The sequence below is a fragment of the Aythya marila genome (assembly GCF_965140915.1).
Source record: "Aythya marila genome assembly, chromosome: 14".
Classification (NCBI taxonomy): Eukaryota; Metazoa; Chordata; class Aves; order Anseriformes; family Anatidae; genus Aythya; species Aythya marila.
The window spans coordinates 15364040-15388331 of NC_139055.1; the positions used below are offsets into that span (position 1 = coordinate 15364040).

At 49.8% G+C, this 24292-nt stretch overlaps 2 protein-coding genes across 3 annotated transcripts in view; one reads left to right on the top strand and one right to left on the bottom strand.

The window, feature by feature from the left end:
* Positions 1–24270, top strand: part of COL23A1 (collagen type XXIII alpha 1 chain) — a 162181-nt gene extending 137911 nt beyond the window's left edge. Inside the window, exons 5-30 of the mRNA XM_082771503.1 lie at positions 358–384; positions 2444–2470; positions 3171–3197; positions 7166–7237; positions 8535–8651; positions 9058–9093; positions 9434–9460; positions 9885–9911; positions 10905–10949; positions 11521–11583; positions 12853–12897; positions 13383–13460; positions 13804–13827; positions 14421–14474; positions 15244–15288; positions 15787–15876; positions 16184–16246; positions 16941–16982; positions 17498–17524; positions 18051–18122; positions 18214–18267; positions 18447–18473; positions 18988–19041; positions 19701–19787; positions 20996–21073; positions 23361–24270. Coding sequence (XP_082627629.1) covers positions 358–384; positions 2444–2470; positions 3171–3197; positions 7166–7237; positions 8535–8651; positions 9058–9093; positions 9434–9460; positions 9885–9911; positions 10905–10949; positions 11521–11583; positions 12853–12897; positions 13383–13460; positions 13804–13827; positions 14421–14474; positions 15244–15288; positions 15787–15876; positions 16184–16246; positions 16941–16982; positions 17498–17524; positions 18051–18122; positions 18214–18267; positions 18447–18473; positions 18988–19041; positions 19701–19787; positions 20996–21073; positions 23361–23408 — 1356 coding nt within the window. The 3' untranslated portion in view covers positions 23409–24270. The remainder of the gene's footprint in view (positions 1–357; positions 385–2443; positions 2471–3170; positions 3198–7165; positions 7238–8534; positions 8652–9057; positions 9094–9433; positions 9461–9884; positions 9912–10904; positions 10950–11520; positions 11584–12852; positions 12898–13382; positions 13461–13803; positions 13828–14420; positions 14475–15243; positions 15289–15786; positions 15877–16183; positions 16247–16940; positions 16983–17497; positions 17525–18050; positions 18123–18213; positions 18268–18446; positions 18474–18987; positions 19042–19700; positions 19788–20995; positions 21074–23360) is intronic.
* HNRNPAB (heterogeneous nuclear ribonucleoprotein A/B) overlaps positions 22386–24292 on the bottom strand; it is a 29250-nt gene continuing 27343 nt past the window's right edge. For both annotated transcript variants that reach the window (XM_082771502.1, XM_082771497.1), the window contains one exon: positions 22386–22820. The gene's annotated coding sequence lies outside the window, so the exon portion shown is untranslated. The remainder of the gene's footprint in view (positions 22821–24292) is intronic.

A 24292-nucleotide genomic window follows, 5' to 3' on the forward strand; every position in this document is an offset into this window, starting at 1 on the left:
GCTACGAATTGCTCCCCCCTCACTTTAACCAAACCAGGTGTGTGAACTCTCGGTCCTTACAGTCCTGAGGCAGTCCCACGTGCTGTGCCAGAGCAGCGTCCCTGTCCCTGTCACTAACCCTGTCGCTTCCTTTCACGCCTCTCCGTGCTCTGCACGTTGTCGCCTCTTACTCGGCTTCTGCGAAACCTTCTTGCTGGAGCGCATGCATGAAGGATTAGGTATACGAGTAACATAGCCAAAGATTGTACTGTATGCATCCAGAGCCTCTTTCAGAGCACGACTGATATTGCTGTGTTTGTAAAGTGTTGGTCTTTAATTTTATTTTTTTATAATGCTGTCTTCTCCTTCCCTTTCCAGGGGCCCCTTGGCTTGGATGGCAAACCAGTAAGTAGCACCAAGTGCCAAATGCGTCGCGTCTTTATTCGCGCTGCTCTGCAATGGCTGGGCAGAACCTCAAATATGGTCCAAATCCAAATATTTTCTATATGTATAACTGGGAAGAGTTTGTTTAGAAAAGTTAGTCTGTGGTCTGAAACTTGTGCAAGTTTAAACCCTGAGCGGGGGTGGAACACAAGGTGGCAATCCCGGTGCTGAAGGTAAAGCGGAGTTGGGAATACACAAGTTTGAATCTCTTTTGTCCAAAGATAGGATTTAGAAATCTGCAAGTTTGAGTCTTTTTTGAGCACTGGTGGCTGGGGATGATGGGTTGAAGTAGCCTTGGCCACGGATCTCCTGTGCTCTGCTGCAGCCAGAGGTGGGACGAGCTCCGTGGCTCCTCTTGGCTGGGGCTCGTCCTGCCGTGGGCCGCGCACTGAGTGTGGGAAGCTGACTGCCCCAGCTACTTGGAAGAAGCAAACCAGGGATGTTGGTCACGGGCTGCTGGCAGCACAAAGTGGTGTCATGGCAAGAATCGTTTCCAAGCTGCCTTTATTCAGCTCCAAAGGAGCGCGGGCAGGCAGCGCTCGAGTGAGAGGCGAGTTTCCCTGGCGCTGTGTGACAAAGTGCTTTCTGGAGCATCCTGGGCTTCATTTTCTGAGCTGTTTTCTTGATTTTTTTGCTGCTCGGAAGCCCTCTGAATAGTCGGGTGCTCCTTTCTTTTCTTGCTGCTTTCACAGAAACAGCCTTGTTGACTTCTGGCAGAATGCTGGCCAGCGCTGAATCCTTCAGTTGCTGCGGGAGCGCACGGCTACCTCTGGGTTTTTGTTTCCCAGTCCCGCTTTATTCCACGTTCACTAGAGGGCACCATTTGAAATCTTTTCAAGCTTTGGTCCTCAACTAATCGTGTTGGTTTTTTGTTGATTTTTTTTTTTTTCCCCAAAGTGGGCAGAAGTCAGTCAGTCTTTGCAATTGCCAAGTTATTCCAGGTGCTTATTTTTATCTAGAGAGCATTTTGTTATAGCTGTACACTGTTTATTCTGTAACAGCTGAAGTTGCTTTTTATCCTGTTTTCTATCCTATACTAGAAGATGGTAAATGTGAATAATTAAAAAAAAATAGAAAAAAGGCAGTGGCAGAGAAGGGGGAGACTGGAAGGGCAGCTCCCAGCACTGCACCCATGGCTTGGCTTGGAATTAGCAGAGCCCCGCACCGGCGGTGCCGAAAGCCTCAGCACCGTGCTCTTGCACCAAAGGGGGTGCAAATGGCTGAGGGTGTGCATGCTGGACCAGGAGCAAGACCCTTGGGTGAGAGACAGGGAGAATCTGAATGTAAAAGCAAACTTATCAAACGTCCAAACTCAAACCAGACTGCTCGTGATCTCTTCCATGGGAGCAAGGAGCCAGGAGGCTCGCTCAGAGCCAACAGCAGTTGGGATGCTGTGCAGGGCTGCAGATGCTGCTGACCTGCCTCCTTCCCACACCGCTCCTGCTTCGGTGAGCACCGTGGGCTGGCCTGAACCGAGACTCGATGTTTTTGTGCCTGAAGGCTGCAGAGCAGGCACATCAAAGCCTGGCCCCGCAGCTTCTCTTTGGGACTGCGGCGTGTCTCTGTCTGCCTGTCGTACACAGAGCTGTTTGGAGGGAATATGACTTATGTCTTCAGCAAATAGGCCAAAGAAAGCAGCCTATCCTCCTTGTTTATTTCAAACAGATGTATAATTGTTGTAATGATATGCTGAGCATGTGTTTTTCTAGAAGTGATTTAATACTTCAAGAAATGTCTCGCATCTCTTCAGCATCACATGTTCACGAGTGGCTGTCACGCTGCCTGCTCTGCCCCTGTCCTCCTCTGGTCCCCGGTCCCAGCATGAGCAGGCACAGCCTCCTCGCTGCTACCCAGCAGTTCCCTGCTTGTATGAAGCAGTGTTTGACTTACAGTAATAGTAACGTGGCTCAGGGTGGTGAATTCTTGCAGTCCCCTTGGTTTTGATGTTGGGCTAAGAGCATATGCACTGATGATTCTGCCGCTCCTTAATTGTCACACCTTCTTATGTTGTTTTTTCCAGGGACCTCCAGGACCAAAAGGGGAAAAGGTAAAGACTGCCTTAGCATGTGGTTATTAAACCAGCTGTGTGTCCTTATTCTCCTGTGATTCTTTGAGTTTGGGTTGCCCCAATATGCCTACATGGCATCACTGCTGGGTTTGGTTGGGACGTGGAGCCGTGACAGCAGGTTCCTGGGTTGCTTTCAGAAGAGCCCCAGGAAAGGGAGGGCAGAAGGAGCTGCAGAGATGTAGGAGGAAGAAACACGGCCCTAAAGCTTGTCCAAGCTGCAGGGTTTGTGGTTAACTGCTCAAGGGGTAGGGGAGTGGCACACAGCTCTCCTCTTGCTTTCCCTCCAAGAGCAGGGAGCTGAAAGGCTGCGGGCTCCATCGCCCTGTTTGCATGACATCCTCCCGTGAAATCTGAGCAGCCGGAGCAGCTCATCGCTGTACTGAAAGTGATGTTAGTCCTTGCATATGTAGGACATAAGCAGTTGCTAGGGGAGCCTTGGAGTTGGAAACAATCTGCTATTTCAGATTTATTATCTGTTTCATCGCCTGCCAGGGCAGAATCTTTCCCTATTGTGTTGTCTCGAAGCCTTCTCCTCCCTGGTTTTGAATATGTTAAGCAATAGGACTCTTCCCACTTCCCTTGTGTGCTGCTCCCTCGTCCAGCTGCCCCTGCGTTTGGTTCTTCGTGTTTGAAATTTGACCTCTAATGCCTGACCCTTGCTGTTTTGCCTGACGTGCAGGGTGAAGCAGGGGACATCGGCCCAAGGGTAAGTAGTGACACAGCGTGCTGTTTTACTCTAAAATGCGCTCGGGCTTGGTCACCACACACATCAAGGCTTCGTGCTACTTTGTCCCTGCAAACTGGGGTATGGTAACAGCTCTGGAAATGTTTTATTTTGCCATCGGAGCTCTTTGCATTGGTGATTTTTCTAACTGTGAACATGGGAAAACAAGAGCTGAAGATCTTCAGGTACCTCTTGAAGAATTTCACAGCTACCGGCCTTTCCTATCCCTTAATCCTTCTTCCAGTGTCAGAGACAAGCCCCATTGTTCCTCTCGAAGCTCTGCTCCTTTTCTGTGGGCGTTGGAGTGCCAACGTGTTGCAGTAAGGCAGCGTCCCAAGGCAGGGCCCGCACAGCGCTGTGCAGGTTGGAGGTTTGTCCTCTCCTGCTGACAGCACGGTGGGATGCAGACAACGTCTTGTCTGCCTTTGAAAATAAAGGTTTTTAAGTATCTAGATGACGAGGGAACACTGTTCTGTCTATAACACAGAAATTAATGGAGTTTTGTGCAAATGGCTCACGCTGAGCCGGTGCTCCTGTGCCCACAGAAACCCACAGGGGAGAAATGCTCCGAATGCTGAGGAAAACCCCAGTGCTCAAATTCTTCAGCATATAGCATGTCCCTCCCACGGTACGATTGCCTCAAAGAGAGGCATGAAACTGGTCTGTTAATTTGTGTACTGTGTGCAAGGAGATCCTCATCTGCACATGGGAAGTGGATGAATAAATCCCAGCCACCACCATCACACCAAAACTGGACCTGAGTCAGGCTCCCAAGGACAGGAGAGGCTTAGGGCCATCCTGTCCAGCCCCGGGATGGGACTTGTCTGATGGGTCGCGTCTCGTGCCCCTGCTGAATGATTGCCTTTGCCCAGGCTGAGCAGCCGTGGGACCTGTCGAGGAGGGCAGAGCGATCCATCCCCTGCCTGTGCTGTGATTTGGGAAGAAGGAATAATGATCACCAGTGGGGGGCTGTTTTGCTTCAGTTTCGTTTCATGGTTTGGGGGATCTGTTGGACACTGGGAAGGCTGAGCACTGGGCTCCTATACCAATATGCATTTCAGTGAGCGGTGGTGGCCCATGCAGTGTAGGACGTGATTGCTTCTTAGATACTGCTGGTCTACGCTTAAAAGGCAAGAAACTTCAGATAATTTAGTCTCCTGCACACCGAGGTGCTCTGGTGCCCAGGTTGTGCTGGAGCTGGAGGCACCCAAGAGCTGGCTGGTGGCCTTCAATGGCATTGCCAGAAATGTGGCCAGGACCTCAGTGGTTAATGGCCAGAGATGCCTCGGAGTCATTTCTCGTTTTCCCCTAGAGGCTGCTCAGTGACTTTTTGAAGTTTGCCATTTTCTGAAGCAGCTCCTTGGGTGCATCCGGAGCTGCCACCCTCGGGCTTTGAGAGCCCCTAAAATCCCTCGGACAGATTTATTCCCCCCCTGGCTGCGGAGGGGCTCGGTGTATGGTCTCAGCCTTGCGAGTGCCCACCCACGTACTCCGAAAAGGCTTTAAGAGGTGATTCAGCCGCGCAAGGGCATGAGTTTTTACTCCTTGGCCGGAGCTGTGGATAACTTCTGCGGGAGAGGGCACCACGCAGGGCTGGTGATTTGCATGCTGCCGGAGGAGATGCTCGCCAGGCTTCAAAGCTCCCATGGTTTCTGCTGCTGGGGAATTTGGGAGCCCACCTCCTGCCCGCAGCTCCCAGCCCTGCTGCAGGAGCTGTCGGGGAAGAGGCTCGGTCTGGACCCGCAGACGTAGGTGTCGGCTCCCAAGGTAACGTCTGTCCTGCTTTTTAATCTACCGATAAAAATATTTTTCTCTTTTTTTCTCTCCTGATCTGCATTTGTCCAGACTGTATTTTACTTTTGTTTTACTTTTTTATGTGTTCATGCCTCTTTGCACAAGAATAATAAAAAGTCTCACAAACAACTTGGGAGGAAAAGAGGAGAAATAAGCCTGGCAGAGCCCCTGAACGAGTAGGTCTAACAAACAGCGCCTGGCTGTGAAAACAGCTTCCTTTATGTCTCCAGACATTCCGGGTTGGATTGGATATGAAACTTCTCAATACCATCTGGCCCAGATTATTTTTTATTTCTTAATTTAATCTATCTTCTTCCTCAAGTTTCGGTGGTAGCTTTGTTTAGCTGATTTTGAAAGATGTCACAGCAAGTCATCAAATCAACGGGAAGATAAATAACCATGAATACATCCAGTGCTGCCTCGCTCCTAAATGTGCATGGCTAGGGGAGATGGAGCTGGGATAGCGTGTGTCAGTGAACACAAATATTATCATTAGGAATGATTAACGAGTAGCACTTGGTGTATTTTCGGAGGGACCGCAGGCAATGGAAGTGAGATGAGGGCAATTAGGAATTAGCTGCTGAATGCATTGGTGTCTGCACTGCCTCTATTTCTGCCCCTAATTAACACCTGCTACCAGCAGGGACAAAACCCCGAATTATTGCACACGTGAGTGTGCCTCATGCAGATGTTGGAGGATGATTTTGGGAGACCTGAGGAAGCAAATCGCATTGGGCTGTCTTAGGTACTGTGGACTTCAGGGCTTGCAGAGGGCCCTGGGAGGCTGCTGCATGGCCATAGCTGACCAGGGTGGGAAGTGAACTTCTGAACGTACCCAACACGCTGGCACAATGCCCATGGGTGCATTTACAGGGAGAAACCAAGAGCAGATCTCCTCTCTGCTCTGGGGAGGAAAGGGGGAGCCAAAGCAGGACGCTGCTGAGGCTGGGACCGCTGTGCCCAGCTATTCAGGCTGGTGTTTTGCTCTTAAAATCAAACATAGCCTTACACCTCTGGAAGGACTGTTTCTATAATCCATCATTGTTTCTATATGGACATGTTTCTATAAACCATCCCTGAGATGGTTTTAGTGTGATGCTCTGAATTTATTACCCTAGCTTGGTCAATGCTGCTCTTACTGACAATTCAGGTGTCTAGACAAAGGATGAGACTGATGAATGCTTGCACATCTGGGCTAGTGGGTGTGCAGTGCACATGGCAACAGCATCAGATTCAATCTCTCTCAAGAGAAAAGGGGCTTCCACTTGTCCTTGAATGTTTTGAAGGAGCTCAGCTATGACTTCTGGCAGCAGAGGAGACGCCGTGGTGGGAGTTGCTGAGCAGGAGGTGGGCTTGGCCACAGGGTGCTGAGCCCCAGATCAAGTTGTGTTTGTTATTTTAAACATCTAGCCAAAAGGTCAAACTTCTTGGCAATTTGAACAAGGGTTTCTTTCCTTATAAACCTTCCAAAATGTTCCTGGAGGGCGTGCTCTCTGCTCCCAGGTGTGGCTTTGCTCCATCCCTTGGGCTTTTCTCTTGCAAGTCCTTCTATAGATGCACCTGGGGATGGTTGGTGGAAAGGGAGCAAGCAAGAAACATTCTGAGAAAGGAATCCTCCTCTGCTCCTCTCTAGATGGATAGGTAGGAAGGCTAAAAGACAATAGCAATGACGACTGACACAGTCTGAATACATTGGTTTTGCATCATATAAATCTGAGAGACTTATCTGTGCTTTGCAGGCTGGGGAATACATCAGTATTTGTTTTAGCCTTGGGGAAAAAAAAAATATATATATATATATAATATTTGGTCTCAGGAGAAATGGTGGGATATATCCCCTGTGGGTTTACTGGAAAAATGCTCCACATTCTGCAGAAACCCCCGCGGTGGGGAATCCTCCGTACCCCAGCAGCCTTGAATGTCCTATTGTGCCATAAAGTCATGAAAAGATGTTTGTTTCCCTATGCCTCCTTGCTGCCTACTCCAGAAGGCTAAAACCACCAGGGTTGCCTACCTAAATCTTTTCCTCCTCGCATATCAATTAATTACCAAAGAGACTTTGTTATGTATTTTGATGGCCTTTCAAACTCGCTCTTCTGCTGTGATCTTAAATCCTTGCTCTTTCCTCTTCTGCCTTCCACTTTGCTGGGCTGCAGATGGTTTTTCCCCACCTCAATCACGGATTTCTGGCTAACGATCAGCTTGTCTTTAGCCGGCGAGTGCTCAAGGTAGACGTACTGAATCTGCCCCCTCTGGTTTGCTGTGGTTTTTTGGGCTGCTTTTGTTCCCTCTTGTTGGCTGATGGTGCACTGCTGTTCACATTGCCACTGCCACGAGCTATGCTCAGGTGCTTGTTAGGAGCACCCTCGGTGAACCCTGTTAGAATTTAGGGGGAGTTTTGGCAAAGCAAGGAGATGTAGAAGCGATGGGTTTTCAGCATTTGGCCCCTTGTGGGAAGCAGGGATCGAGCAACAAGCCCCATGAATGTTCATGGGACAAAGAGCAATGCTGGTATTATAAAACGTATTAAAATGTACTTGTCTAAATCCTCATCTTCTAAGTGTGACTTTTTAATTAGGCAAAAATTCAGTGGGAGACTCTTGGAGTTGACATAATTGCATGCAGTTTTCAGGATTTGCAATAGGATTTTTAAAAAAATATGTAAGTGATTTAGGAGCACGGGTCTTGTTGAAAGGCAGTGGGATTTGTGCTGTTAAGTCACTTAAGGACTTCTGAAAATCCCACACTTGTCCCTGATTTGAGGGCGGACCACATATTAAACGCAGTCCTGTTGCTGCCTCGGTGGTAACCCATCCAGATGTTGCTAAAAGATTTACGAGACGGCCTTTTCGTGAGGATTTGCATTGTGCAGCCACATGTTGGATGTGCCCGGCCCCAGCTCTGGGGCTGGGCTGTGGCAGCCGGCGGTGGGTCGGGAGCCGATAACCGGGCAGCAAAGCCCCTCGCGGTGCTCCCATCCCACACGGCACGTACCGAGCCCCTGCAAGCACCAGGAGATGAATGCTGCTTTTTTCCTTTGCATCCCAGTGGGGTGTGAGCTAAGCTGGATGTTAATGTGTGACCACGGCTGTACTTAAAGTATACTAAGTGCTGCCTTTTTCTGTGTGGCTTTTTTTTTTTTTTTTTTGGTGTGGTCCACTAAGCTCTGGATGTGTGTGCATGCTCCATGCCAGCATGTCCTTGGGTTTGGGTTATTTTTGGTACATTGAATCGGTGGTTTCCATGCATATGGTCGCTGGGCAAGGGCTTCATGAGATAAAACCTTCTTAGAAGGCACCGAGCAAAATCCTGGTGAAGGAACCAAGCCCAAAGGGCTCGAAGCAGCTGCGAGCTTGCTCCCAGCCTCCTGAATTGGCAGCTTAACCCCCGGGATGGTGGGGGCCAGGAGAGTGCCCGTGCCCAGGGATGCAGTGCATGTTTTGAGGGCACCCCACGCCAACATCGAGCTGCCGGGGGCTTGCTCACGCCACTTCGTCTCACCATGTCTGTGTGAACTTCTTCCAGGGCGATCAAGGTCGAGAAGGAGCCACTGGCCCCCCTGGTCCGCCAGGACCCCCAGGTGCCCGGGGGCCTCCTGGTGACACAGGAAAGGATGGCCCAAGAGGACCTCCAGGCCCCCCTGTAAGGACCAGAGATGTGCAGCGTGGTCCCCACCCCAGTGAGGGAGAGGATGGTGACGGGGCATCCCCTTCCCCGGTGCTGCCATCCCAGCCCTGTCTGGCTCTGTTGGCTGCTCACACCACGAAGCTTTGGGGCATGGGGTGAGGGAGCAGGAGGGGTTTCCATCTCCAGCTTCGGAGCAATGGGCTGGAGCTGGAGCCTGTGTTTGTGGCCCCTGGCCATAACTCAGAGAGCCCAGAGGGGATCTCTTCCCTTTGGACAACCTATTGCGACCCTCCAGATCACTGGCAATTCATTTCACAAAGAAACAGGCTGAAACACAATCCTATTGAACATCCTCGTTATCACTGGGCATTTTGGAGAATGAGGGATGAGGTTTCAATGTCAACTTTTTTGGCTTTTGCAGGGTTTTAAAGGCGACCCGGGAGAGGATGGCCTCATGGTTAGTATCGCCCAGACGCGCTCGCGTTGCTCTGCCCAGAGCACTTGGGCGAGCCCAGTGTACGTGCCCCTCGCCCCGCGTGCCGTGCCTCAGCCTTTAGCTCCCCGCAGCAAGTGGTTATGTGCCACTGACTCCAAAATTACTTACACGGATTGCACATGTAAGAAAATATTTATTACTGCCGGGAGCACAGCGATCTCACAGCTGTATTTATAAGGGAAGATGGGAAATTGGCAGCTGTGTCACTTTTTCATGGGGATCAAAATATTCTTGGAAATGTTTTTATCCTGTCTTGCCCCATTGTCAAATAAATATAACCAAGCACTTCTGTGTTCAACAGGGCGCCAGGGGACCCCCAGGGCCAAAGGTGGGTAGTAAGTTATCTGTCTCATTTTCACAAGAATTCTTGAAATATTTCAGCATGGTGCAGGGAATGAACATACGTATTTCACACTGGAATTGCTCTCATCCGTATTGACCAGACACAGAATTCCTGAGGTATCGAACTAGCCGTTGCCTTGGAGCTGCAGGCGTCTGTGTCAACGTGGCACCTACACAAAAAGCACAGTCACTGCCCGTGTTAAAATCGTGAAATGAGGGGGGCTGGAAGGAGCTGGGGGGTTGGAAGTCAGCACGCTGTAGGGATGTGCTTCCTTGTGTTTTGGAGGGATGATGCAGGTCAACATGACCAAGTATTTTAACTTCACAATTAGCTTTGAGTGTCAGTACGACTGGTCTTTTATTGTTATTTCCCTAATCCTCTTTCTCTTCTCTGCTTGTTCTTGTTGAAGGGTGAACCCGGCATGCAAGGGAAGAAGGTAAAACAGGAATTTTTCTTTGCTTTGTTCAGTGCTAGCCCAGGGAAACCACTTCCAGAGGCCAGAGGGGAAGCCGTAGTCCCGGCTGCCTGTAGTGGCCCAGTGCTGGCATTCCCTGGGGTTTCTCACACGTGCTCCACAAAGAGCTACAACTCCGTGACCCCACAGCACAGATGCTCTTGTGCCTTCAGCATGGCTTTCATGATGACAAACAGGCCAGAAGCTGCAATCACATCTGCCCAATAGACAAAGAATGAAACAGCAAATGCCAAACAAAGCAGTAGGTCTGAACCCTTTCACTCAAATAATTCAAGCTCAGCTGAGAAGCTTTTGGAGGACATTACCTCCCAAAAGGCCCTGTGGTGGCTGAGTTTCCTGGGAGGGCCCATGGTGAGGCATGGCCGCACACAATCTCGGTGTGGTCGCTACTCGTGGGCAGGAGGGGGGTTCCCACGCTCTGAAGGATGGATGCTTTGTGTGGCTGGGGTGTTGAACACTGCAGGAGATGCACGTGGCCAAGCTGTCCACGTTTTCTGCTGTTGGCGCCACTGAGAAGTGAATAAATCGTTGCCTTCAGCAGAAAGCAAAGTGCTGACAGGGCCCAGCCCTTCCCTCTCTCTGCCTTGCCCCAAAACAGACAAGGCCATATGTGTTTTGCAGACTAGAATATCCTTAACATTTTTCATAACTGTCCGGCAAAATTAACCTCTTGAGCACCTACGGGGCAGTTTTACTTCATTGTTCCCCTGAAGTATGACACCTGAAATCCAGAAATTCCCCAGGAGCAGAGGAGGCAGGGGCAAAGCTGGGAGGGAGCAGAAGACCATGCTGCAGCCTCCTGGGCTCCGTGCTGCTCCCTTCCCCTGGTCTCCTGCAAATACAAGTGGGTCTCAGGTCTGCCCAAAGCTCGATGGGGGTGGATGAAGTGTTGGATCCCGATGGCACGTGTGTACGAGCTCTTTGTGTTTCACTTTGTATGTTTTGTCTCATCAGGGTGATGATGGCATCCCCGGGGAACCAGGACTTATGGGCTCTAAGGTAGGTTTCTGCTCGTTCTCTGTCTAATGGACATGCTTGGCACCATCTTTTGCTCCCCAGCTTTCTTGTCACAAGAAATCATGGCTGGGGCAGGCTGAGAAGTGCCAATTCTGCCTGAACGTGTAAAAAGAACAAAAAGCTCCAAAAGAAATGTATAACCCCTCCCTCTGCCTTGAGGCTTTCTGGGCAGAGCTACCTAGTTTGCAGCTTGTTGGCTGTTGCAGAGAATTGCCATGGAGAGCCTCCTCTTGCAGAAATAATTCAAACAGCATTGCTGGTGGTGGCCCAGAGCTGGTGTTCAGGCTGGGAGGAGCCTCCTGACACTGCGGTTTTGGGGCTAACTTTGCAGCCCAGTGTACCACCCGCAGCCAAATTGCTAAGCCTGAAAGCTTCATTTTATCTAGAAAATCCCCCTTTTGGCACATAGGTAACGTGACACATTGTAGGCTAAAAGAAGAACTTTGCTCACGCATGCACGTAAAAGTAAACACAAAGCAAGAACGCTACAACCTGGAGAAATCTGTTCTCCACCCCGCCCCTATACTATTTACCTGAATTTTTGTGCTTTCAGGGAGAAAAAGGAAGCCCAGGTCTGCAGGGAGAGAATGGCACGGACGGCGCACCAGGACCCAAGGTAAATAAATACCAGCCCACTATTTACCAGTCCACGGGGGAAGCTGGGCGCAGCGCTGTTGAGGCAGCACATTTCAGCTGAGTAGGTGTTAAAAGCCTTTGCTTTCTAAAAGCCTCATAAAATGCCAAAAATGAAACAAACCAGGGGGATTTCGAGCAGTATTTTACCTTCTCCTGGCGGCTTAATGAAAGCTGGACATGGATATGAGAGTTTTTAAAACTCATCTCCTCGAATGTTTTCCATCGAGTGGCCTCTCTATACCAAGACAGCTAAATCTCTGATCGCATTTTGATCTTCGTGTATCGATTGTTGTGGTATCGCTTCAAAGTTGAGAGTGCTTGTGCGCCTTAATGTTCTACTTACCTCCGTAGCTGCAAAGAAATGAACTAAGACAGTCGTGATATGTTAAGTGGTGATGATATAACATGGACAGCGTTCATGAGCCACTATCCCCCCCCCCAGCTGCTTCTTATTTAGCCGGGTCTGTAGCCAGTTGTGCTTTCTGTATCAAACAGCCATGGCTCCTTGCTAGGCATGAGACCATATAGGATGAAGAAATGCGGGCTTGGATGATCCTTAGCTATTTTTTCTAAAAACCTAGTACCAGGGCTTGTTTGTTCCCCCTAGCATCCACCAAAATTATTTTTTCCTATGAAGAATCTTTGTGTTTATACATTTTATTTTTATTTTTTTACTTTTTCAAGGACTTTAATTTGACCAATGTATAGATATCTGTTGGTAGGGCAAACAGTGCTGTTCTGAATGCATTTCAGCTTTCCGAAACCTCCTACCTTTCAAAAAAAAATTTGGCACAGATTTTTTCCTTAAACTTGCCCTCAGAAATGGTTTAAATGTGTCAGCTGAAGCTTTCCACACACAAAAATCAGCCTAAAGCAAACAGAAACTGCAGCAGAAAGAGACGGAGCTTGGCCTGCTGGAAGCAGAAAGCGGGGCTGTGCGACGGCACAGCACATCGCAGCCACGGGGCGTTCGGCTCCCTGCACCTTGAGATGTGTTCCTGCTGTCAGCTAGCTCACACTAAAGTTGTTTTACAAAATACATTTGCTCTGAAGTCAAATCTGGTTTTTGTTTTTTGTTGAGCCTTTTTTTTTCCTGGGAGCAGCAGTTCCTTGTTGGTGCTGTACTTTATTTTTTTCTTTTTTAATCTAAAACACATCTTGGCATCTCATGCAGTTACAGTAATTTTAAGATAAATATTCCATATTTTCCTTGGTGTCTCTGAACCAAAAATATGATTTTGATTTTCAGGGTGAGCCTGGCGAGAAGGGTGGAATTGGCTCCATCGGACCACGGGTATGGAAGTTCAGGATTTTTTTTTCTGTTTCATGTTGTGTATTTGCCTCAACCCAAGCTCTCCCCCACCTCCTCTTTCTGTTTGGCATGTTGAATAATGTAAGGATCAGTTCTGTGTCAGAAAATACAGATGGTGCATATTTAAAGAAATCATTATGTAGATACCAAATACTGCCACTGAAGATGGCACTGGGAAATACAGTCAAGTCCCATTTTCTTTTCAGCGCGACCATCCAGTGACTTTTTTGGAATATGGAAGCTGTGAATAGGGGTACTCAAATAATAATGTTGATTCACTTCTCAGTTATGTACATTTATAGGCTGTTGAGGCTCGGTTGGATGACGGTTACAGCTGTCAGTGTAGGAACTGATTAAGTTGGTGTCTGTAAGGTGATAATCCCCCAGGCACCTGGGTGTGGGGTCCTTGCTGTCATGCTGCCTGCTTCTCAGGTGCTGCAAAAACTAAACTTCATCCCTCGTTGCAGGGTCCCCCTGGCCTGAAGGGGGAACAGGGTGACACCGTCGTGATCGACTATGATGGCCGGATCCTGGATGCACTCAAGGTGAGCAGCGCAGTGGGGCGTGCCAATTCCTGCAGGGTAGTGGGAAGGGAAGGGGCTGTCCCTGTGCTACTTCTCCTTCCTGATGCCTCGACACAGAACCAGCTAGGAGGGAAGAGTTTATTCCACCCTGAGTGTGGTTTTCACTGCAGATCACCTCAATTTGGCTTTCTCTGAAGGCAATGGGAGGATGGGGAGTGGTGCCCAGGCACTAACCTGCCCCTGCACCCATGGGCAAACAGCACCAAGCCTCGTGCTGCCACTCGCATTAGGATGAAAGAAAGCAAATAGAATAAATATTTAATTACAAACACATTTGAGAACCATTCTAATTGTTTTATAACAGGCTGCAGGGATACACAAAGTGATGGTAATTACCATTTGCCAGATGTCTGCATGGGTTGCTCTGACAGGAGCATGGCATGGAGCTCTGTGAGTGGAGGTTGGGGATGGAAATCCTTGGAGAGGCTCCCCCAAATGTCTGCAGATCCCATCTGCTTGGAGATCTCGTGTGCTGCATGTGGACATTGCTGGGGACATGCCACAGAGTGCTGCTAACTTGGTTGTTGCAGTTTTCGTGCGTGCTCCCTGTTTGCAGTGTTTGCACACTCACCGTACCCGGGTACAGAGCTTTGAAAAGCGATTGCTTAACATAACTTGCAGTGTGATCAAGTGTAATAGTGTTTGAATATACAGTCAAGGAAAAAAGGTGCTTGGGGGTGTGATACAGGGTTGTTTTTCAGCTGAGAAGCCGTGAGGTTGCTATTTGAGGTAACTTGAAGTCACAAAATACTTGTTCATCCCAATGCATTTTGTGCTCTCCATACCCAGCAGAGCAGAGGAAGAACAACATGCTCGGGGGTGCAAGACTTTCCTGTGCCTTCCTCCTCTCCAAACGCACCTCTCTGGGCAGTTATCACAGTTTCCGAGTCGTGCTCATGCCCTTTTTGTTTGCTGTTTCAGGGTTCGCCAGGTCCCCCGGGGCCGCCAGGCCCGCCAGGCGCTCCAGGCCCTAAGGTGAGACCTCTGCCACGCAGGCTGCGCCTCCCAGCCTGCTCGTTAGCAGCTGTGGTGTAACGAGGCACACGCTGCATGTGGGTCTCCAAAAATGGGGCAGGCGATGGTGGCTGTGGGATTTGGGACTGTGTGCAGAAGGAAATGTTCCTCAGTGCTAACTCTGGCTGAAGAAGCAGGCTCCCACACTGCAGCCACGCTGGGCCTGCCTTACTCTGATCCTTGGCCTCCTCCAGAGGCAGGTGCCTGAGGAACGAATCCACCCCCACCCTACGCCCGAGGGGTGAAACCCCAGCCCCTCTGGGACGTGTCAGCGGGTGGGAGGCAGAAGGAAACGGGGCAGATGCCTGAGGTGGGGCTGGGGGTGCCTTAGGCCCTGCTGAGCCCCCCTCCTGCCTCATGGCTGCGTGGCAGGCCTGTTCCCTGTCACCGTGTGGCAGCACTGCCACTGTCCTGGTTCAGAACTGATTGCCAATAACCTCTAATCAGTTATAGCTTCCTTAAAAGAAGGTTTGATCTGTGGAAAAGTGTCAGCAGTTGGGACGGGGCAGGATTTCGGTGCTGCTCAACCCAAGCCCAGGTCCCGCCGGGCTGGTGAAGGGTCAACAAACCCTGCCTGTGGCCCTCGCTGCGGCGCCTCAGCCTCACGGTCCTCAACTGATAACCACAGCACTTGATGCAAGTGACCAACTCATTTCCTTTCAAAACGCTTTCCTGGGATCATTTCCTGATGTAATTTACTGTTGGCTCTGCTTCCTTTGTGTTGCTTCAGGGGGAGCTGGGCCTGCCGGGTCCGCCTGGGCTAGACGGCGAAAAGGTAGGTGGGCACGGCTGGATCGGGCAAAACATTGTGGGATAGCACTGGGAGCTGAGTCGGGAGTTAACTGGGTGTTCATGGTGCTTGTCCATGTGGAAAGCCAACCTCAGCCTGCCCCAAGAGCAGGCGCTCTGCCCCACGGTGTCCTGCTGCACCTCCAGGAATTAAATGCCCCCAGCCCTGAGCACACAGATGCTGCTCATGTCCACGACTGCCAAGTGAAATGGGCTACTTCTGTAAGCTGTTCATGAGACACTGTTTCAAATTCCAGCGTAAAACCTTCCAAACCCTAAACTGCTGCATTCCTCGCTTATGGCCAAGTGAAATTCTGCTGAGTCTGCAAAATCAGTATATGCAAGTTTTAACGTTAAAGCATGTTTTCCTGAGTTGGTGCTGTATGAAAAACAGAAGAAAGGCAGAAATGGGTTGTTTATTTTTGCTCTGAAGACCCATGTTTACAGTTTTCTCCAAATTAAGTTGTTTTCTGTATAATTCTAGGGTCCCAAAGGAGCTAAGGGTGACCAAGGCAGTGCAGGGATTGCAGGACAAAAAGGAGAGACGGGAGAAATGGGCTTATCGGGCCCACCGGTACGTCTGCCGCTTGCTGCTTTAATGCATTGATTTCTGTGAATGCTTGGTGTGGGCCTGGGTTCTGCTGAGCTGAGCAATGGCTTGTCCACACCACAGCGGAGCTGGAGGGTGCGAGAGCTCTGAGCTTTCCTGATGATGCTGATGGTGGCTGATTTCAGAGGGCACGGGGCAGTAGCACTGCTCCTCAGGGATGAACCAGAGCTTTGCCTGAGCAAGGGAGGGAGTTTGGGGGAAGATAAATGCTTTTTTCTCTTCTTGTTTTTGGAAGATGCAACACCGTCACTGCCAAATTCTTATCTTTTAGGGAGCAGATGGGCCAAAAGGAGACAAAGGAGACACTGGATCGCCGTGTTTGCAGAATAACCATGTAAGAAACTGGCACCACAAAGCTTCTTCCATGACAAGGGCAGGCAAAGGTGGCAGGCAGGCAGTTTGTCGGCGTAGTGCAGAGGAGCAGAGAACAGCCGTTCTCCATGACAGCGTCGAGATGCCAATAAATGTGGCTTAGTTATTAGGCAAGATCAGGGAATTTTTTTGGCACCACAAAGTTGCTTTAGATTTTGCTTTGATGGTTGAGATACTGAATGCCATTGTTATGTTTTGCTCTCAAAGCATGCTGAGCTTTGTGCCGTTTTATAGGCCTGCTGCACTGTTCATTTTTCACGCCTTTTGCTTAAAAGTTGGTGGGTTTTGATCATATTTTTATTAATGACATGAGAATGCTAGTTTTCTTCTGTGCTTTTTAATCAAAAAGGCTGTTTCCTTGTCTGTGTGGAAAATAGCCTCTTTGTCCATTTTACAGCTAACAAATGCACCAAGTACCGTGGCTGACGCCTCTAATTTCAGAGGCCAGTCTGATTCTCGTGCTTATTAAGATCCGGTTATTCATAAATTCCACAGCCATCTCTTTAATTAGCAGATATCTGGATCACCTCTATTAAATCAGAGGGCAGGCTACAGCGATCCTGGGTCATGGGAGCTTTTCCTTCCCAAGCCGCCTGCCTTCTCTCTGCGACTGTGTGCCCAGTCCCATTAACGTGCTGTTTAATTCCTCCGTGCAGATCATCCCGGAGCCAGGACCCCCCGGATTGCCCGGCCCCATGGTAGGACTCGGGGACACGGAGTGAGCGATCGAGCAGAGCTGCAGCTTCCTTACCCCACACAATTAGTGAAAGGAGGCTGAGGGTGCTTTGCTCTATTTAACCACCTTGGGCTGCTCTTAATTTAGGGATTAAAAAATAAATAAAAAATCAGGGAATAGCTACAGCGTGGCTGCTATCTTTGGGGAGACAGAAGCACCTGATTTAGGAGAGCACTTCAGCCTCTAGCAAGGTTGTGCTTTGCAGCCATGCAGCTTTCTCATTTTTACTTATGTACCAGAGCTCTGATACCCTCCAGAGCTGATTCCTTGGGGTCTTGTTGCTGTGTGGTATTCAGCCCTTTTCAGTTCTTCCCACCAGTCTGACACAGGAGAACCAAACAAACTACCACCTGTCTTGAAAAAGAAATATTCGGCCATCGTCAGCCCGTAACTTTAGTGAGAAATGGTTTGGGAAGCGAACTTTGGGGGTTTGTGTTTAAATTCTGCTTTTCAAACGCACCATTGTCTTTCCTGCAGGGTCCTCCAGGAATCCAGGGGCCTAAAGTAAGTCAATAAATTAAATGTCACCCACTGTTTCCAGGCTGCCAGTGCATTATTTGCAAGATCACAAAAGACTGTCAGCTCTGGGGACTGATTTTTTTGTCGCTGTTTGTGACAACACATCCCTCGGTTGTGTCGTTGAGCAGTTGGTGTTTTTGAAAACAAGCCATTTTTCCTTCCAAATAGGTTTATGATATTAAATGCTTTCCTTTATGGAGTCCTGATGGCCTGCAGCACATTTAAGTCTGGGTTTCCAAACCCACAGGCTGAAACCCTTAGTTTCAACTGCTTCTCTTAGGGTTTGGTCAAGAGGAAACCATTAACAGCAGCGAGGGTGTGAGCTGATGGAGATGTCCTTGTCCTTGGCTGTCCTCATCTCAGCTGCATTTTGGGCTGGAGCTGCGGCTTTTTTATGCTTCCACTGGTCTGCCCTAGGGCACTATCCTGACCTTTAGCACCAACTTCTCCCCTGAGGGCATTTCTGAGGCCTGGTTGTTGCCTGGCTGATGCCGGTGTTTCATTTCTGCAGGGCTTGGATGGTGCCAAGGGAGAAAAGGGGGATAGCGGCGAGAAGGGGGAGCACGGCGACCCGGGACCGGCTGTGAGTTTCTTCCTATATCTGACTTCTGTCAGTACAAACCTACCTTACAGCAACTTTCCTAATGCTGGGTTTATTTCCCTTTTTTTTTAAGGGCCTCCCTGGTGCCCCAGGGCTCATTGGCTTACCCGGTACCAAAGGAGAGAAGGTAATCACTGCTGTGGGATGGGAGAGGTGGAATTGTGTTACAATCCTAAAATAGGGGCCTTAAAACCCCTGTCACAGTGGGTCCTGCCAGCACAGCAAGGCCAGGGGTTACGGGTGCCATCCTGAACCTGCTGTGTGCACCCAGTCCAGCGTGTCTCCTCTTTGTTTTTCCAACTGCAGGGAAAGCCGGGGGAGCCAGGACTTGATGTGAGTATGGAGACCATAATCGTGATACGCAGAAATGTGAACAACTCGCATGTAAAAACCATGAAATTGCTTGACATTGGCAAAAATATACAGTTAACGTGGTATGGGCTACTTCCCCTTTGTCCCTGGAACAATGTCAGTAGGAAAAGGCTTAATTCAGACCAGCTGCTGGGCGGCTGCTTCCACCACACAGCGGTAACCCCACCACCCCGTGGCACCTCCCTGCTGAACCAGAGGTGCTACGGGAGTTCCCCTTCCCCATCGAGAATATTTGTATGGGATTCAGGAAAACAAAGATGTCTTGTGGATGAAGTATTATTAGGCTGTGTTAAAGCACTGGCTTTCCCAAGAAATCGATGAGATCCAAAGTCAGACAGAACAAATGTGTCGTATCCTTTGCCACTGGGAGGGCAGGTTGGTTGCAGGGGGTTGCTTCTGTTAACTGAGATGCTGGGATGTGCTCAAAGTGAACTTACAAACCTCTTCTTTTCCCACCGAAAAATTGTTGTAACAGGGTTTCCCAGGACTCAGAGGAGAGAAAGGAGAGAAGAGTGAAAGAGGGGAGAAGGTGAGTGCGTTATGGCTGTAAGGATGCTCATGGGGTGAGCTGGCTAGGGGCAGGACTGGCTGCTCCGCTCAGGGGGCCATGGTGGCAACTCCTGCAGCCCTGGGGTCCCCTCCAGCCCAGCAGCATTTCTTGGTTTATTGCTGTAGGGCCTTTTCTGTGGCAGAAATATTTGTCTTCAAGTCTGTCCCCCCCCCCGCAGCCTGCAAACACTGGAGGAGCTGGAGCTGCCTGACAGCTCTGGGTTGCGAAGAATCGCTAGTTTTGGTTTATAGACCTTGAAATTGGATCTAAGGTAGAGGTTTTGTAATAGGGATCCTTAACTAAAAGGGTGCACAGCTGGTGGCAGCAGCTGGGAGCTGGTGCTCCAGCCGTGCTGGCAGGGGCTGCCCCAAAGCCCTGGCTGCCAGCTACCAACCTGGTTTCTAGCGGAAACCGGTCATTTAGTCCGTTTGTTATAAAATTATCTATTAAAATATTTCTACCCAGCTTCAGTTGAAGATTTTCACTCATTTAATTGCTCAATTGAGGTTGCACCAGTGCAGACATCCCTACTCTGCGTGAGACTTGGGGCTCAGCAGCTGCTGTGCAAGTGAAACTGAGGTGTGTTTTCCCTGCCAGTCGCCCCTCATGTTCCTGATTCTATTTTCCCGTTGCAACAGGGTGAGCGAGGAATCCCAGGGAGAAAAGGAGCCAAAGGGCAGAAGGGGGAACCTGGCCCTCCCGGACTGGATCAGCCCTGCCCCGTGGTACGTCGTTTATTCTGCTCATCCTTGGCGTGCGTGGCAGGGACTGTGAGTGGCTGTGGCTTTGCAGCCAGGGAAAGCGAGGGAGGATTTGGTAGATCTTTATTTCGCAGTAAATCAGAGCAGATGGTTATTGTTTTCTCACTTTTCTTAATGGTTTGTTTTATCTGCACTGCTGGAAGTTCCCTGCTCACTGTAAGGGCTCCTCACTGGCCAGATGGGAACAAGCCACAGCAGTAAAACTAAAGACTCTTTGTGCAGAGACCTTCTTATTGTAGTCGGGAACAATGGGCTTCAGTAATGCTCTTCGGGAGATAGCGTGCCCTGGTGAAGCTGCCTGCACTGGAGTACGTTTGCAGTTGGGGAGGAACTTGAGGCACGGGACAGGGGGCGATCCGAAAGCAAGGTCGGCTCTCCATCCCGGCTCCCACACCAAGCAGGGATGAAGCTGGCTGCAGCTCTCCCGTGTGGGGAAGCGGGTTGGTGTTGATAGCATCTTAATACTGCCAGAGCGATGTGATGTATGAGCTCCTCAGGCTGCCAAAAAGTGCCTCTGGGAGCACAGACCTCCCGTGTTTCTCAGCCTGAGACAGCAGCTCGCGCCTCAGATCTGTCCTTTCTCAGACACATCCCGGGCCACCGTCACACAGCGTGCAGGCAAAAAGGCTTTCCAGAAACCTTCCTCCAGGTCTGTGCAAGGTGGATTGCTCCACAATGTCTCAAATCTTTGAAGTGGCCCAGAACAAAATCTGCACTGATTATTTGGCCTGCTACAATCCACCTCCTTTTCATTCCTGCTCTTCATTTAATGACATGCACAGCCGTGGCAATCGGAGCTGCCGTGCAGCTCCTGTACCAGCAGCCGTGTCCCTCGCTCAGTGTACTGAATTTTGCTTGGAGACTGAATGAGAACTACCATTATTTGTTTCTGACGGATCACCTTTCTTCACTTAACATGCTGGATGATTTAACCCTCATCTTTTTCCCTGCGCTGTTCAAATGCGAACCCCTGGCCCGCCGCAGGAGATATTTCCCAGATGAGGCTGTGTGTGTCTGCTCCCCACCACGCAGCGCCTCTGTCGACTTGCTGTGTCATCAGAAACGGGCGTGCGAAGCCCTGACAAAGTGCTTTCCTTTCTGCTCACACACTGATGTCTGCTCAGTGACTCCGGGGTCGTTCTCAGCGAGCGGTTCTGTTTGTTTCTGCACAGGGAGATCGTAGCATTTCGGGCAGCCAAGGGGAGCCAGGCTTGCCAGGCCTGGCCGGGGTGAGCGTGCCCTGCCCGTTGGTACAGTACCTCCTGCTCTTTGCCTTCCTTGCATGGCTCGTGTGTGCTCCTGCTGTGCTTGAGCCCTGTCCTCAGGAGTGAACCCTCCAGGGAGATCGAGCAGCGCTTTGCTTTGGTACTTGTAGGACACCGAAGCGTTGTGCCTTCTTCCCACAGTTAAAATGCCTTCAGACAAGGAGCCAGGGGAGTCCACCCTTCCCAACAGTACAGAAATTCGGTTCTCGTTTCTCTCTACCCATGGCCCAGCCTCTCCTTGTGCCCGTGCTCCTGCAGCCCCGCACGTCAGGCTCCCGGCTGGGTTTTGCAAGGCTGTCCCCGTGGGTGCTGCGAACCTGTGCAGCAGGGCTGGAGGAGGTCACTGGCACCTGAGGCATCAAAAAGGCGTTTGCTGTGGTGTTTGCTGTGCCAGCTCCGTGCTGCAGAGCTTGGGTTGAAGTCCACCGATTATGCAGAGGTTCACGCTCTGCTCCCTGATCCAGAGGGTTCTGCATGACTAGCTAAACGAGGTCATTGTTTTATTTTCATTTTTTTAACCATAGAAAATGCTGCATGCTAGATGATTTGCAGTTGTCTTCAGAGAAACAAAAGGGCAGTAAGCTGTCTCTCTTTCAAAAAGTTAAATTACTTTCATATGTGTCAAAGAAACCAATGATTAGCAGCAGGCCTGCTCCAGCTCTTCGTATTTACTCCCCGGAGATGTTGTATTTACTAAGCATGTCCCGTCTGAACTACAGAGCACACGAGACCCATCTATGCTGCCGGTGCAGAAGGTGGCTTCTCCTGCAGGCAGCTGGTTAATGTGGCTCGTGTACGTGTGGGCTTCGTCCTCGGCGTAGCCAGGGGCTGCTGGCTTCTTGGTGACTGCTTTCGGTCCAGGAGCGCGAGCGTGAGCCTCACACGTGGTTTGGGAAGCGCTCTGTGAGCTGAGTCCTTTTGGGATCACTCAAGTGAAACGTGGTAGAAACGTGTGGAGCCTGATGGCCAAATGAGGATTTGGAGTGCGTGGGAGGGAGAAAAGGCCCAGGGCATCGTCAGCCCTGTGAGGGTCGGTGTGCTGGGGGGCTCTGACAGCAGCCCAGGGCTTCCCTGGGGGCAACACCTGCTCTGCGTGTTGTCCCCGTTAGTCTTCACCCCAACTACTCTGACAAATGCACGTGTTGCACGTTTTTTGTCTCTTTTTATCATCACGGACCAAAACATTGACTGGTGTCAGCAGAAATTTGTGTGTGCCTCCAAATCTGTAATTTACAGGAAGGCGCGTGCGAATAACCCGAGGTGTCACGCTGCGAGGAGCTGCAGAGGGTCACCTTGCGTCACTGCATCTCTTTTATTGGGCATCGGCTATTTTACATATAAAATCAATACAGAATACAAAAAATGTGATGACTGACATTTACAGTAAAAAATGTAAAAATGCGTTTTGACCTCTATTTGCACTTGCAGTTCTCTGCTGCAGACACGTCCTGGTGGCTTCCAGCCCCTGCTTGCTTTGGAGATGGTTCTGAGGGAGGGGTCAGTGCCTGGGTGCTCTCTGTGGCTCTACACGCACAAATTGATGCAACCAGAGATCCAAGAGCCTTAAAAAATCCAGCATCAGAAAAGGCAGCTGAAGGCAGCTGTTTTCTTCAAGAGTATCTTGAAGGAGTCGGTCACACTCAGTCCTTCCTCTTCTAAGGGGCTCCTTCCTTTTCAGTGATTTCCTCCTGGCAAGCAAGCTCTAAGGCTTTGAGTTCTGTGTTTCTTGTATCTCCATCAGAAAAAGACAAATATTTTCACTCCCTTTGCATAGTCCACAACTTACTTTATGTCAATCAGTTCAGCAACTTGAGATTTCTTAAAGAAGCTAAGTACTGCAGAACTGAATTTAACACGATCAGGTTATCATCAAAAATATCTACCAACCCCAACCCGAAAAGCGCGTTATTAACAAGATACATTTCCACATCATGCTTTCCCTGTATAGGTCTGATCACAAAAAACAGAAACAGCAGATTATAGAATTAATTAACTGAGGTTCCAGATTTTATATTTGTTTGCATTTCCTTTTTTTTGTTTAAAGGAAAAGAATGTGTGGATTTTTATTTTTTTTTAACCCTGGGGTGTACTCAGCATCATGTCTGTGACACTGAGTGACTATCTCTGTGGACATAGTGTGTAGATTTTGCATGGTAATTAACCTTCCTGCTAAACCTCCCATCGCTGTTGTGAGGATTGAGCGTTGGGTTTCTGGGTCTGACACTGAAATCGCTGTCAGCAGAAATTTAAGTCTGTAAATTCAATTTTGCAGGGACCAGATGGACTGCCAGTAGCGGGATGTTGGCATAAGGTACAGTAATAATAATAACAGATCTTTGAGTAGGCCCTGAGTAGCTGTTTTGGTGCACGGTGATTGTACGACTGCGTTCCCTTTTCGCACTGCCCTGCAGCTGGCAGGCAGCGTCACGCCTTGCGGGAGCAGGATTCGACCTCATTTTGTGCCGTGTTCCCCACGGCAGCAGACTGGTATCTGCACAAGTGCTAGGAACACCACTCCAAAAGCTTGCTAAGCCTGAGAAATCTCCTAAATGTTGTCAGTAACAGAGCGTTTGGTCAGGCTCGCTCAGACGAGGCCTCAGTTACGGCCCCAGCAGCTTTGGAGCCACTCGTGCAAAAACTCCCTGGCCCTCCAAAATGTGCCTGGGAAACGCGCTGCGTCCTGGCTGAGACTGGAGCAGGAGCTACCTTTTGTCACAGTTACACAATATCGATTTCCAAACTGAGGCTTTTCTGTCGCTGTAATTATAATCCCAATTACTGCGCTGTTTCAGTGCCTGACCAACACATCTGGGTGCACGGGGGCAGGTAATTCCTAACGGCTCGTGCACCTGGAACAGCCAGGGGGGGGTTCGGGAGGGGTGGCCAGTGCCCAAGGCAGCCCGGGAGAGCGAGGAGAGACGTCTGCCCCCAGACAAGCATCTGATCCAGGCTGACACGAGGGTGCTGCAAGCCTGGCCTCCAGCAAGGCTGTGACGCTGAAGCTGAGCAGGATTACTAACCCAGTTTCCAGCGTGGTACACGGACACACAGCAGTTAATAGCAGGCATGTTACTAACTGGCTGCAGACCCTCTGTTAGAACGTAAGCATGCTCTTAGCATGTAAGTTTTTAATTTTGCGGTAAGTTGTTTGGATGCACTGTTAATGTTCAGAGAACTCTGACCATCAGTCCTTATGTTAACAGC